The sequence below is a fragment of the Odocoileus virginianus genome, chromosome 17 (assembly GCF_023699985.2).
Source record: "Odocoileus virginianus isolate 20LAN1187 ecotype Illinois chromosome 17, Ovbor_1.2, whole genome shotgun sequence".
Lineage (NCBI taxonomy): Eukaryota > Metazoa > Chordata > Mammalia > Artiodactyla > Cervidae > Odocoileus > Odocoileus virginianus.
Window position 1 is genome coordinate 9424254 of NC_069690.1, and position 13871 is coordinate 9438124.

At 48.2% G+C, this 13871-nt stretch overlaps 1 protein-coding gene across 2 annotated transcripts in view; it reads left to right on the forward strand.

The window, feature by feature from the left end:
* The window catches only part of YPEL2 (yippee like 2), a 60763-nt gene that overhangs the window by 13438 nt on the left and 33454 nt on the right, over window positions 1-13871 (forward strand). For both annotated transcript variants that reach the window (XM_070478561.1, XM_070478562.1), the window contains exon 2: window positions 8907-9220. In XM_070478561.1, coding sequence (XP_070334662.1) covers window positions 9104-9220 — 117 coding nt within the window. In that variant the 5' untranslated portion in view covers window positions 8907-9103. The remainder of the gene's footprint in view (window positions 1-8906; window positions 9221-13871) is intronic.

Here is a 13871-nt window from a genome sequence, read left to right on the forward strand (position 1 = left end):
GGGAACAGAAGAGGGGGAAAGGGGATGGGAGCCAGGGGGAGGGGGAGAGATGGTGCTGGCTTTGGGAATTCGAAGTGCCTTCCTGGGAGCCAGAAAGGGGTCCCCCTGTAGAGAGGAATCCACGCACCAGTGGCTAAGACTCCACGCTTCTCATGCAGGGGGCCTGGGTTCGATCCCTGGCCAGGGAACTAGATCCCATAACTAAGACCCAGTACAGCCAAATAAAAAATAAATAAATAAATCTTAAAGAAAGAAAGGAATCCAGAGAGGTATTTAGAAGACGTGAGTGTGGATGGGAATGCTGGAGGTGTAGGGGAGAGGGGGGAGGGCAAGCAGGCATCTGGTGGAAGCTCCTCCAAGGAGGAGGATGGAAGAGCTACCTGGGAGACTGAGGCTCCATCAGAGACCGAGGAACCCAAACAGCCAAGAGGAGGCCCGTAAGGGAGAGTTTCAGGGGAAAAAGCAGCCCAGCGAGAGAGCTGAACGCAGCACCCGGGCCAAATAAGTGCTAGCATTCAAAAGTATTAGTGTTTGGACTTGGCATGTTGGAGGCTGCCCATATTTTTGTTGCTCAAAAGCCTGGTTGTGATAAATGATATTCGTGGAGCGCTGCCAGAAGGCTGTGTAGCTCTCCCGTTCCTCTGGAGAGTCGATATCGCTGGATCCAGCCAGACCATCCGAAAGCCACGTTCTTGGGCCGCCCTCATTTGACCCCATGTAGAATCCCAGTTACTGAATCGTCAGTGTTCCTTGCGCTGTCCATTTTCGCGGAGGGGCCTCAGAGAAAGGCTTGCAAAGGAATCCCGTGGCGGGAAGGGCTGACGCACTGGGGCTCTGTCCACTGGCTTGCTCACTGTCTTCTGCAGCCACCCAGAGGAGAAATGTCTCTGAGAATCTGTGTCCCGAGCAGCCAAGATGCTTTCATTTCATAGGAAATACAAAACATCTAACGGCTGGTATTTTCTTTTCCTGCCTTGGTTCTTGGGGAGCTCAAAGCCAAACTTGCAGTTGAAATTCAGAAAATCTTTAGCAATTTAATAGCATGCATTTGTGTCCTAACTCTCTTTTTGTTCTTTAATTCTTCCTACCCTAATTTCTTAATCTATTTTAATAGTGTATGATTTGTGCTTTTGTAAAGCCCCCGTAAATCCTTTTTGGATCTTGGTGTTGTATAAGAAAAAGAAGGAAGCCATCAATGAACTTGAGCCAAATGTGCTTGGTAATGAATCTTCAGACAGGTTGTATTTGGTTAGAATTGTAGAAACAACCCAAAGTAATATCTGATCTCTTCCTAGCCAGCTAGCAACAGCTATTTGTATGTAATGACTAGTAAATTACTTGCAAGTTTCAGAATATTCAAGAGGAAGTGCCTCTTCTCTATGCAGATGTTCTAACAGATTTAAACCTCACATGGGGGCCTCCCAGGCAGAGTGCTGAACTAAGGGCCATGTGGAAATATATTGTTTTGCTAACAGATGTTGCAAAGCACTGTCCAGCCAGTGGACTGCGAGGCTGGGATGTTTCTGTGACCTCGCAAAACAGAAGGTTGGTGGGTGGGCACTTTACTCTGGGGCAGGGTTCAGCTGGCAGAGACATCATTACAACATGAAATCAGGTTTTTAAGAGCTGAAGGAATCCTAGAGATCATGTTGGATTATCATCTGACAGATAATCCCCCTGAAATCAAGACTAGACCCTGTATCCAACATAGAGATGAATGGTTGGTTTTGTTTATGAAAGAGTGATTTCCTGAATATCCAAATGGTTTTTTTTTTTTTCCATCAACTAGATGGATTTAAAGTACCACCTGAGTTCAGAGGTATAAAGTGGTTAACCATGAAGTGATAGCATTGTTTTTCCCCACGTGCCTTGCACATCAGCTTGTGGCAGTTTTAATACAGAGTTTCAATAAGGTTTTCAGTAGCGGCCCCCTCCTGGGATTAGTAGAGTCAGTGCAGACTGCAGAGGTACCTTCCATTGCATGAAGTGATGGAGTGGTCTATTGTTCACAGACACTGCAGTAATGTCAGATCCCCAGCTAAGCCACCAGAACCTGCTTAAACCACAGTATACCTTTAAGTGGATTAATTTAGGCCTAACCCTCTAACCACCATGAGTCAACCTGGCAGACAGGAGCACCGCTCATTCGGGTCTTGTGAACAGGCAAGGTTCCCGTGTTTTCTTCTCTCTTGCTAGTGAGGATGATCACAGCTAATCAAGGTTATGGAGTACCAGCCACGTGCCAGGTGCTCTGCTGAATGCTTCGCTTGCATTATGTCATCTGATGCTTTTGTCTCCTCCACGAGGTAGGCACTGCTAGTCTCTTTCAGGCAGCTTGCCCAGTGGCGATGCAGCTAGTGAGAAGAACCAAGACAGAATCCAAGTCCCTCTCTAATCCTGTCCTCCTCACCAGGGGAAGATACCACCACCCACTTCTCTTAGGTGGCACCCCAGGGAAACTGGGTCTCCCCGCTTCCTGGGCAGGGTCGAGGATTCTGGTGAGATCAGGAAAAAGGGGAAGAGAGAGGAGTATCTCCTGGGATAGAGGTTTTCCACAGCCATTCTGTCTCTTCGTTTTTTTTTTCTGTCTCCAGTCCCAGAATGGCTCACCTATCCCCTTTCCACTGCAGCCTATTTATTGCCTCCAGTTGGGTCTTCTCTCTTTTCTCCTGGAACAAGCTGGTCAGTCATGCTCCTACCCTCCTGTTCTTAAAGCCAGCATGAAATCCTCCTTAGGATTCCTGAGAGTTCCTGGGATAAGTGCGTGTGTGCTCAGTCGTGTCCGACTCTTTGCGATCCCATGGGCTGTAGCCCACTAGGCTCCTCTGTCCATGGGATTCTCCAGGCAAGAATCCTGGAGTGGGTTGCCATTTCCTCCTTTAGGGCCTACAATAAGTGCAAGATGGAAAAGCTGGAAAATGGTTAAGCTGTAACCTCAACAGATATATATATATATGTATTTATATATAGATAGACAGCTTCTGTTGGTGGCTCAATTGGTAAATAGTCTGCCAGCAATGCAGGAGACCCGGGTCCAGTCCCTGGGTTGGGAAGATCCCCTGGAGAAGGAGTGACTGAGCGACTTCACTTGCTTTCTTTCCTTCTTTACTTACGCCAGGTGCCTATTTTAAGTACTTTATAGGTTTTAGCTTAGTTAATTCTCACAAGAGCCTTATGAGGTCATTATTAGTGTTCCTAGATTTTGATGAAGAGAGCAAGGTCCAGAGAGTTAAGTTGTTTCAGGTCACAACAGCTAATAAGTTATTGAACTGAGATTTGAAATCCTCGGAGTCTGTTTCCAGAAACCCTTTTTAAAAATGGAGTTGTAATTAATTACATACTGCACAATATGATATTAATTTCAGGTGTACAACATGGTGAGTCAATATTTTTATACATTATGAAATGATGACCACAGTAAGACCTGTCACCATACAAAGTTATTACCGTATTGTTGACTGAATTCTCTGTGTGTACATTTCATCCTCATGACTCATTTATTTTATCACTGCAAGTTTGTATCTCACCTGTTTTATTTGTCCCCCCACACCTCTCCTCCCTGGCAGCCACCAGTTTGTTCTCTGTATCTGTGACTCTGCTTCTGTTTTATTATGTTGGTTCATTTGCTTTGTTTTTAGATATATAAGTAAAATCATATGGTATTTGTTTTTCTCTGTCTGACTTATTTTACCTTGCACAGTACCCTCCAAGTGCAACCATGTAGCTGCAAATGGCAAGCTTTCATTCATTTCTATGACTGAGTAATATTCCATTGTGTGTGTATATGAATAAATAAATATATATATATATATAGTATATATACCGCATCTTTATTCATCCATCAATGAACACGTTGCTTCAATATCTTGGCTATTGTAAATGGTGTTGCAGTGGACATAGGGGTACGTAGATCTTTTTGAATTAAGTGTTTTGGTTTTTTTTTTTTTCCAGTTAAATATCCAGAATCCATCTGGTTCACCCACTGCCTCGTGTTGCCTTTCTGAAGGACATGAGAGTGATGAGATTAAATACATACATGCTTTTTAAATACATAACACTGGCTGAATGCAGAAGGTGGGTTTAAGGGGGAAGGAGAGGGCTGTGTGCATCACAGATGCTGTGTTCCTGGCAGTGCTTTAGGGCCTTTGAGAGCATGGCCATGCAGGAAACTGCCCCTCCGGGGAAGGAACACTGCTGCGCTTCCTCCAGTGCACTCACCACCTTGAGAGGAGAATTCTGTGTTTAGAGAAATGTCATCCCAGTGATCCCAGTGGTACCATCTACCTTGCTTGAAAACAAGCTAGACAATCCTAATGAAGCAGCAGGAAAACCATGTCTGTCTCTGAACTCTCTGGCCTCCTTTTTCTCTTTCTACTTTTTTTTTTTTGAAGCAGCAGCATCTTTTTTTTTTTTAATTCATCGACCACTAAAAATAGCAGTTGCTACAATTTTGGTGTTTTGTGTGCCAGTACTGTGCGTGTACTTACATCCTCTCATTTGATCCTCCTCACCCTAAGTATGTTGGTTTTATTAGAATTGGGGGAGTGGGGGGTAAGAGGAGTTGAATAATTTGCCAAAATCACTCAGCTACAGTGGAGCAGAACCAGTCTCTCTTTTCAGTTTACCATTTTCACGATTTTATTTTTATTTTATTAAATTTATATATTTTTTGGCCAGCCCGTGGGATCTTAGTTCCCCGACCAGGGATCGAACCCACACCCACTTCATTGGAAGCGTGGAGTCTTAACCACTGGACCTCCAGGGCAGTCCCCTACCACCGGTTTCTGACTCCACAGAGCCCACTTCTTTTCCAGGCAGTCTTTGCCCGCCCTCCTCCAGAACAACACCCCAAAACAGCAAGGAGGCACACCTCGGGGTGGTCCTGGCCTGTGGCTGGCGGGGGTCACTTCCCTCGGCGAGTTGCGCCCTCCCCGTTTCTGGGGCTCTGTGAGATCGGATGCAGCTTTGCTCGCTGTCACTTATCCAGTGCCTTCATGACTTATCTGAGGTACCTCCCTCCCCTCCATCCGAGGGACACGCAGAAGGTTCTGTTTTGAGTTCCACCTGCAGTCGTGGCTTCTGGTGGAAAAGCCCAGTCCATGAGGTGGGATGTCTAGGTTCGCTGTGCACTCCCTGTGAGTTTGGCTCTCAGCATGGCGTATCTGAGGTCTTTGTTTTTAATCATAATAGTTCACATCTTTTCTTTCCCCACCGACCAGCAGGGGCCAGCTGGAGGCGGTAGCAAATCTCCCTTTAATTTCCACTGTGATGGATTATTACTTCGCTTAAAATGGTGTTTAATTTGTACACGTGCCCTGAGGCTTTTAAATATCGAGCTCATTTGATTATTGTTGGAAATCAATTTAAACTCCACAATGTGTTCAGCAAGGTGGACTCAGGAAGCCCCATAGAGCCTGTGGCCCCATTAGCAGGTACCGGAGTCCAGAGATTAAAATGCAGTGAGTTCTGCAGCCCTGTAGCCTTAACTTCTTCCTTAGAAAAACAAAAACAAAGCTATTTCATCTTCCTTCCTAACAACTGACTTCTTTTTACTTCCTTTTTAAAAACTGACTGCTTTTTAAAGAAGCAGCTTTTTTAATATTTGGCCTTAAGAGGGGAGGAGACAGTAATTGGTGATTAGTTTTCAGTCTCCAGCTCTTCACTTTTTCTCTGATTCAGCCCATTCTTTCTTCTCAGGCTCAAGGACCCCTCTCTTGATCCTCCTTCACCTTGCTTTCCACTTTCCCCCTCTTATTCCTTCTCATCTGCCCCACAGCAGTTGAACAAGATTCATATTTCAGCAAGCCACTTGCTTTCCTTCCATCTTGGGGAAGGAGTCACCTTTTGTGGGTTCCTGTCAATTCCTAGGAACGAGTGGAGACTTTGCAAGGAGCAGAGTGTCTGAAGAGCAAAGTCCAAGGCTGTTCCGGGCTTTTCTAGCACCAGGCAGCCTGCTATGTTGCTTTCATGGTCCATTTTTCTCTTCTTAAGTTCTGAGCTGGATGAATGTGTTCGTGTGTGACACATGCATGTTTAACGCAGACTATGAATGCCGATTTCTCCAAAGGTTTGTGTAAGTTTTGAGATTCACATTTGAAGCTGAGCATAACCAGAAATCCCTGCCTGTGAACTTTTTTTGGGGCTTTCCTACAGAAGAGAAGTGAAAAAAGAAATAATTCTACTCTGGGGAAATGCATAATTTAGCAGCCGTCTGCGTGTGTAAGAAAACAGACTCTGGGGCTGCTCTGTAAACCCAGACTGGCAGCCAGGGCTCAAGTTTGGATAAAAGGCGGACAGGCCAGAAGCAGTGCTCCTCCTGCTCCCCTCCAGGCAGCGGGGGCCCTGGCCTTCAGGAGAGCCTGGCCTGGGGCAGGCCTCCCACCCGCTTCCCCTGCCCTGTCTTTCCTGTTCCTGCCCCCTGATCTTTCACCACTTCCTTTCCTGGAAATGCTGCCATTCCTGAGAATAGCACAGGAGTATTGCAGAGTTCTCGGATCTTTCAGGAAACCCCAAGCAGGGTCCTTGGCTCTCTCTACCACCTGCAACACTTCAATACCCAACAGCCTTGGTCTACCATGGGCTTTGGTTTGGACCACTCACCTTAGCGTTTGCAGAGGAAACTTAGGGTGAGATGTGGGGGCTCTGATCCAAGGGGTCGTGTTGTCTCCTGTTGTGGCCAGGCCTCACGCTGAGGCAAAGCTGAGCAGGTGAATTCTGACCCCCATCCATGCACGTGTGCTGAGTCACTTCAGTCGTGTCTGACTCTTTGCGACCCCATGGACTATAGCCCGCCAGGCTCCTCGGTCCATGGGGTTTCTCCAGGCAAGAATACTGGAGTGGGTTGCCATACCCTCCTCCAGGGGATCTTCCTGATGCTGGAATCAAACCTTCATCTCTTACATCTCCTGTGTTGGCAGGCAGGTTTTCTTTCTTTTTTTTTTTTTTAACCACTGAAGCCACCTGGGAAGCCTCTCTTAACCCTGCCGTTCCCATATTCTTCAAGTATTTCTATGATGCTCAGTTTAATCTGATTACTCTTTAAAAAAAAAAAAATTTATTTGGCTGTGCCGGGTCTTAGCACATGGGTTCTTTTTAGTTGTGGCATGTAGGACCTAGTTCCCTGACCAGGGATTGAACGTAGGCGCCCTGCATTGGGAGCGCGAAGTCTCCTCCACTGGCCCGCCAGGGAGGTCCCCGATTATTCCTCTTTTAAAATTAGCGGTGGAGACTCTAGCAGCCAAGACACTGTGCCTGGGCCCCTCTAGGTCTGAAGCCCTTTAGCAGTTGGACATTTCAGGTGACCAGTTGGTCACTCTGGATGTGGACCTTCTTTGGCTCAGCTCTCAAGGGACATGCGGGGTGAGAGATGATGACCACTGCTGTCCTTGAGCCTAGTGCTGGCCAGGGGTGTTAGCCACTCGGGAAGCTATAGAGTGCCCCAGGGGCACAGTGGCCTTCAGTGGCGCAGCAGTGGGAAGGATGCCAGGCAGGAGGGCAGCTTTTGTGCTGAAGATTTGCTTCCAGTGGAGGTCTAGAGGGAAAAGACTGTGATTGGCGGGCTTTGTCCGAACATCCAGATGGATCCCAGGCATAATGCAGCAGGAAGATCTGATTTTGTTTGTCTTCCTCCCCCGTCTCTCTAAATAATTTTATCTTCAAAGCATGACGCAGCCGTTAATTAACACTCTGGCTCTCCTGGGAGGTAGGCAAGTGGGAACACCACCCCCGTTAGTGAAGAGTGAAGCCCAGGGAATAGGTAGATCCAGAAGCCTCAGGTATGTGAGCCATAAAGAAGCATAATGGGTCTCAGCCCTTGGGGTTTTGCCCTCAGACCTTTAACTGGACATACCCCGGGAGCCACCCCTCTTCATGTCCTTGTTCTCCATGGGAATCACAAAGCTGAGGCTGTGGTAGGAGAAATACTTGGTACTGTGGGGTGAGTAATGGAAAGTTTGAGTGTTGAAGAGAAATTCTGGTCAGATTCACTGTTATTGTGAATTTGAGATGCAGGAGTCTGATTCTGCCATTAGTTGCCTTCTTTTTACTTGCTTAAAAACAAATGCGCTGAGCATCTCCTTCTGGACAAGGTATTACAAAGAGAATCATTTCTCAAAAGGACTGCCTGGCCATGAGGGGTCCTCCTGGTTGGGAACTTGATCCTTTGTATCCTGTGTTTTGTTTATACGCACAAGGGACCGTGGGGTTTGTTGCCTCTTCAGATGGTGACTTCAACTGCTGGAGGACTCCTGGCATTTGGAGATGAATACACATCTATCTGTGAATTGTTGACTGTAGGAAAGTCATTCATCTTGGCTGGATCAGGAGAATGGGACCCCCAAGGGTCCTCTCCCTGTGCTGTAGGTGGCATATCTTTAAGCCTGGCCTTTTCTGTAGCTGTGAGTTTCCCTCGTAGCTCAGCAGCAAAAAATTTGCCTGCCATGCAGGAAATGCAAGTTTGATCCCTGAGTCGGGAAGATCCCCTGGAGAAAGGAAATGACAACCCACTCCAGTGTTCTTGCCTGGGAAATCCCATGGACAGAGGATCCTGGTGGGCTACAGTCCATGGAGTTGCAAAAGAGACAGACACAACTTAGTGACTAAACAACCACCACGTCTAGGAAACTTCTGGGGGTGGTGATCATGCCAGTTTGCTGGACGTTGGTAGAATAACTCCTGAGAGCCCTGAGTCGACTCTGAACCTCCAGCTCTAGAAGTGCAGCAACCGTGGGATCTCCAGCGGTTTCTTTCTTAGTCGCTGGGCATCTTGGCACAGCGCAGGAAAGCAGATGGGGGATCTTTTTGTGCTGTAAATGCTGCCCTCTCTCGGGTGGCAGTTGGACTCTGCTGGCTTTACAGGAAGCCCAGCTCCATCTAGCTAATGATGTTCGCTTATCTTGGCCCTGCAGGCTGCTGAGAACCAGCCCGAGACCTCTGCTTGAGGGTCCTTCCTCTGAAGACATCACCAGTGTGTGGAGCCTGCCGCACACCCACCCCCCGCCAAACCACGGCCTTTACCTGCGTCTTTCGGTGTTTCCCGTGCGACCCGTCCTGTGGGAGTGCCTCGTGGGCCACCCCAGAGTTCACCCCCCGCTCAGCAGCGCCAATGGTGAAGATGACCAGATCCAAGACTTTCCAGGCTTATCTGCCTTCTTGCCACCGGACCTACAGCTGCATTCACTGCAGAGCCCACTTGGCCAATCACGATGAACTTATTTCCAAGGTACATGTTCGCTGCAGGCCCTCCTTGCCGACCTCGGGGGAGGGCGCTTCTGGGTTCGCAGACGTGGACAAGCTCTCCCAAAGGGCCTGGGACGTTTGTATTCCTTCTTCTGTCCAGGGAGGGCGGATCTGCATGGCTGTCTCACTCAAAACTAAGAAAGAACTCGGAGTTGGGGGGGATACAGTACTAGTTTAATCTGCAACTTTGGAAAGTAGGTGTCATCCCTGTTGACATCCCCAGGTCGTGGGGAGAGGGGCCAAGGAGTGATTGGAGCCTTGCAGCCAGCCGGCCTGGCCTGGGTTGGCAGATGAACTCAACGCGGGGGCTGCCCGCCTGGAAAGGACTTCTGAGAAAGGTGGTAGGTAGGAGAGAGAAAGGTTAATGGCCGAAATGAGAGGGAATATTGCTTTTTAAGCTCCCGGGGACGATTACCAGATGGTTTAGTTACTAAAGTGGGTGACCTCTGGGTGAGTCACAAGTGGCTTGGTGAAAGCTGACCCACTGGCTTGTGGGTCCCTCCAGGGCTTCTCCATGAGGTAACATGGCATGACATTTGATCACAATCAGAAGAAAGACGGGATCCCCGTTTTCCCTGAGGAGCCTTGGCAACTGCTCCCTAAGCTGGGGCGGGGGATTATTATTCACGACAAACAACCGAGTGTCCCAGTGGCAGTCCAGACCCTGCTCCTGCAAGCAGCGCTCTCGGGGGTGCCCCCTTCCTCCTGGGTCTGAGTTCCCGAGGGAGGAGAAACAGCTTTGCTAGGCCGCATGAAGAGGAAGAAGAGCTCAGCGGGGACTTGTGCCTTTATAGGTGGCCCGTGGGAGCTGGCTCCGAGGGACCCCAAAGCCTGTGCTCTGTGGCAACCTCGAGGGGTGGGGTGCGCAGGGACGGAGGAGGGGACATACGTGCCCCTGATGCTCGTGCATGTTGATGTGTGGCAAAAATCATCACAATTTTGTAAAGCAATTATCCTCTAATGGGAAAAAAAAAAGGCGTTCTTTGGGAACGGCTACCCACTCCAGTACTCTTGCCTGAAGAATTCCATGGACGGAGGAGCCTGGCGGGCTATATAGTCCATGGGGTCGCAGAGAGTCGGACATGACTGAGCGACGAACACTTTCACTTTCACACTTGAAGACTGTAGACTTCATATCGTTAAAGTTGGAAGAAAAAAAAAAAAGGAAACTTTTATGCTAACTCAGACTAAGTAAAAAAAAAAAACAAAACACCAGTGGTCTTGATCTGTTTACAAGAGGCGCTAGGAAAGATGGCGCCCGCTCCCCGCCTCTGGCTCGGTGAGCCGCCGCCGGAGGGGGGAGGGCCCCCGTCGCAGAGAGTGCCGTCCAGCTGGCCGGGCTCACAGGAAGCGGGGGAGCCGCGCCAACAGCCTCGTCTGGCGGCGGCGACCCGAGAGTCAGGGCTGCGGCTGGAGCGGCTCCTCCTAGGCCCCTCCCAGGTTTGGGGGTCACCCCAGACCTGGAGCCCCGGAGCCCTCAGAGGCCAGGCCTCGGGCCCACCGGCCCTTCTCTAGGTCTCCTCGGCGCCGTTCGTGTTCCGGCCAGTCTATAGCTTGCTCCCCTGTCTGCCGACTCATCTTGTCTCAGATTGCTGTTGGATCTTTCTGGAACTCCGACTCTGGAGGTTTGGATGTGGGGAGGCTGTATCGGTGAGAAAGAGAGGTGGTCAGTCCTCTTTGCTTTGGAAGGGGGCCTGCAAGCTTGGAGGGGAAAAAACATGTGAGTTGTCCTGTTCCTGGAAGTCTCCAGAGAAAGCGGAAGCCAAGATGTCTTTTTAACTAAAGGGAGAGGTGCTGTGTGTCCTAAGAAATGGAGGTAACTAAACTGTGTGTAGGTACCTTCAGAGTACAGAGGACTGCTGCCTAACACTGTATAAATAGTACCTCACCCATTCCCTCCTAAGACGCCTTTGAGGTAGGTGATGCTAGTCATATATTAAATGGATGGAGAAGTTGAGACGCACACAAGTTGTCCAAGAACTCAAGTCTTGAGTTCTCAAAGAAGAGAGGGCAATGACTTTGAGCGTGTTCGGGAAGAATTTCTGGAAGAAATTTGAGCTGGGCCTTGTAAGGTGAGCAGAAGGAAGTATGTGGGGGTGGTATTGGCTGTCAGAGTGATGTCTTACCTCTGTGGCCTGGTGCACATGGCCTTAGATGATCTGGCAGAGCCTAGCTTTAGAGTTAGGGTTCCTTGCTTAATGTTCCACTTCAATTCAGTCGCTTAGTCATGTCCGACTCTTTGCAACCCCATGGACTGCAGCACACCAGGCCTCCCTGTCCATCACCAATTCCTGGAGTTTACTCAAACTCATGTCCATAGAGTCGGTGATGCCATCCAACCGTCTCATCCTCTGTCGTCCCCTTCTCCTGCTTTCAATCTTTCCCAGCATCAGGGTCTTTTCCAAGGAGTCAGTTCTTCGCATCAGGTGGCCAAAGTATTGGAGTTTCAGCTCCAGCATCAGTCCTTCCAATGAATATTCAGGACTGATCTCCTTTAGGATGGACTGGTTGGATCTCCTTGCAGTCCAAGGGACTCTCAAGAGTCTTCTCCAACACCATTCAAAAGCATCAATTTTTCAGCTGTCAGCTTTCTTTATAGTCCAAGTCTCACATCCATACATGACTACTGGAAAAACCACAACTTTGACTAGATGGACCTTTGTTGGCAAAGTAATGTCTTTGCTTTTTAATATGCTGTCTAGGTTGGTCATAGCTTTTCTTCCAAGAAGCAAGTGTCTTTTTAATTTCTGGACTGCAGTCACCATCTGCAGTGATTTTGGAGCCCCCAAGAATAGTCTGTCAGTTTCCATTGTTTCCCCCATCGATTTGCCATGAAGTGATGGGACCAGATGCCATGAGCTTAGTTTTTGAATGCTGTTTTAAGCCAAAGGGTCATTGTTGATTCCTTTCTTACTGCTGCCCCCTTTCCCCCTTCCCCTGCACCCAGTCCCCATATCCAATCCACAGGTAAGTCCTGTTAGCTCTGCCCTCAAAAAAGATATTTCAGATCTGGCCAGTTTTCACCATCTTCCCTTGTCTGGACTCCAGCAATGAGCTCTTTTTAACTGGCCTCCTTACTTTCACTCATGCATCTTACAGCACATTTCCGAGAAGAGCCACAAGGATCTTTTCAAACTGTAAAGATGTTGCAGGTCCTCTGCTTAAAATCCTGAAGTTAGGATAAAATTCAACCTTCAAAGCCTTACTCGCTGATGTACCTGCAGTCTCACTAACTTTTTTCATGGCCTTAGATGATCTGGCAGAGCCTAGCTTTAGAGTTAGGGTTCATTGCTTAATGTTCTAACCTCTTGGTATATCCAGCAGCATTTCCCTGGATTTGCAGATAGGGGTATCTCAGGCCTCTGTGCCTCAGCTAGGAGCGTCCATTTTTCTTTTTTTGGCCATGCTGCACACTATTATGCGATCTTAGTTCCCCGACCAGGAATCGAACCCATAACCCCTGCATTTCTGAAGCATAGAGTTTTAATCACTGGGCTGTCATTTTTCTTTACCTCCTTCCTCTCTCCGAGCTCTTACACATCCTTTTCCTCCTGGGGCCATATCCTATGAGCTTTGTATCTTTGGGTCAGAACCTGGCCCACGTCAAGAGCTCAATAAATGATCAAATAAACAGATGGATGGCTCTTGTTGGGCCTGGGGAGAAGACAAGTGATGAGCAAAAAACGACTTGATGTCCTCCTTCCTACACCTTTTGGGGTAGAAAGCCTCCTTCACAAGTCCAGCCAAAGTCAGCACAGGCTTTAGTTTCATTGGCTACAATCGGTGCACAGATGGGGCGCATTGGGGCTTGATGATTTAAAGAGCTGGGTTAAATTCCTGACTGCGGGGAGAACGAGGGAACTGTGGCTGGCATCGCACAAAGATTCCTTTATTTCATTCCACAGCCACCCCCGGCGTTAAATAATCTATAGATTTCTTATGCAAGTCCGCTTAACGGAAAGATCATTGCCCCAGCCCCCTCCCTGGAAAACAGGCCTTTCTTTTTATTTTGTTTCTCTCTTCCATTTAAGAAAGTTCAGGGAGAGAATGTTTCTCCTGTTCTCCCCTCTTGACATAATCTCCTATGCGGTTTCAGAATCCACCCAGTGGGAGTTAGGAGCTGGGAAGCAACTAACTGGAGCAGCAGTGTAATTAAATGATACTTTGTCCTTGTAATAGAGCCTTTCATCTGGAAGCTTGACATTCCATTGTTTGGGTTTTTGTTTTGTTTTAAGTGAGTCTGCCTTCATTAAGGAGAAGGCGACACAAAGGTGCAGAGAACTAAAGCTCAGGGGCCAGCAGAGAGCTGGGAACAGAATCAGGACTTCAGGCTTCCTTCTTATCAACGTAGCTAAGCCTCCATGGAAATGTGTAGTTGTCAGGTCTTAAACAATTAGGGTCCGTTTTGATACGGTGGTAGAAAGAGTCCTGCGCTGGGCTTTCTGTCTTCCCAGCTCTCTCTAGATTCCTAGAGGCCTCGTTGCCTGGAATCGGCTGTCCAACCTCTGAGTCTCACTTTCTCACCAATAAAATGAGTAATATTTGCTGTCGATGGCCAGTAGTTAGCACTTGTTGTGTGCTTACTACGTGCCATGGCCTTAACAGCCCTAGGAGGTAGCCCTACCTTATTTGAG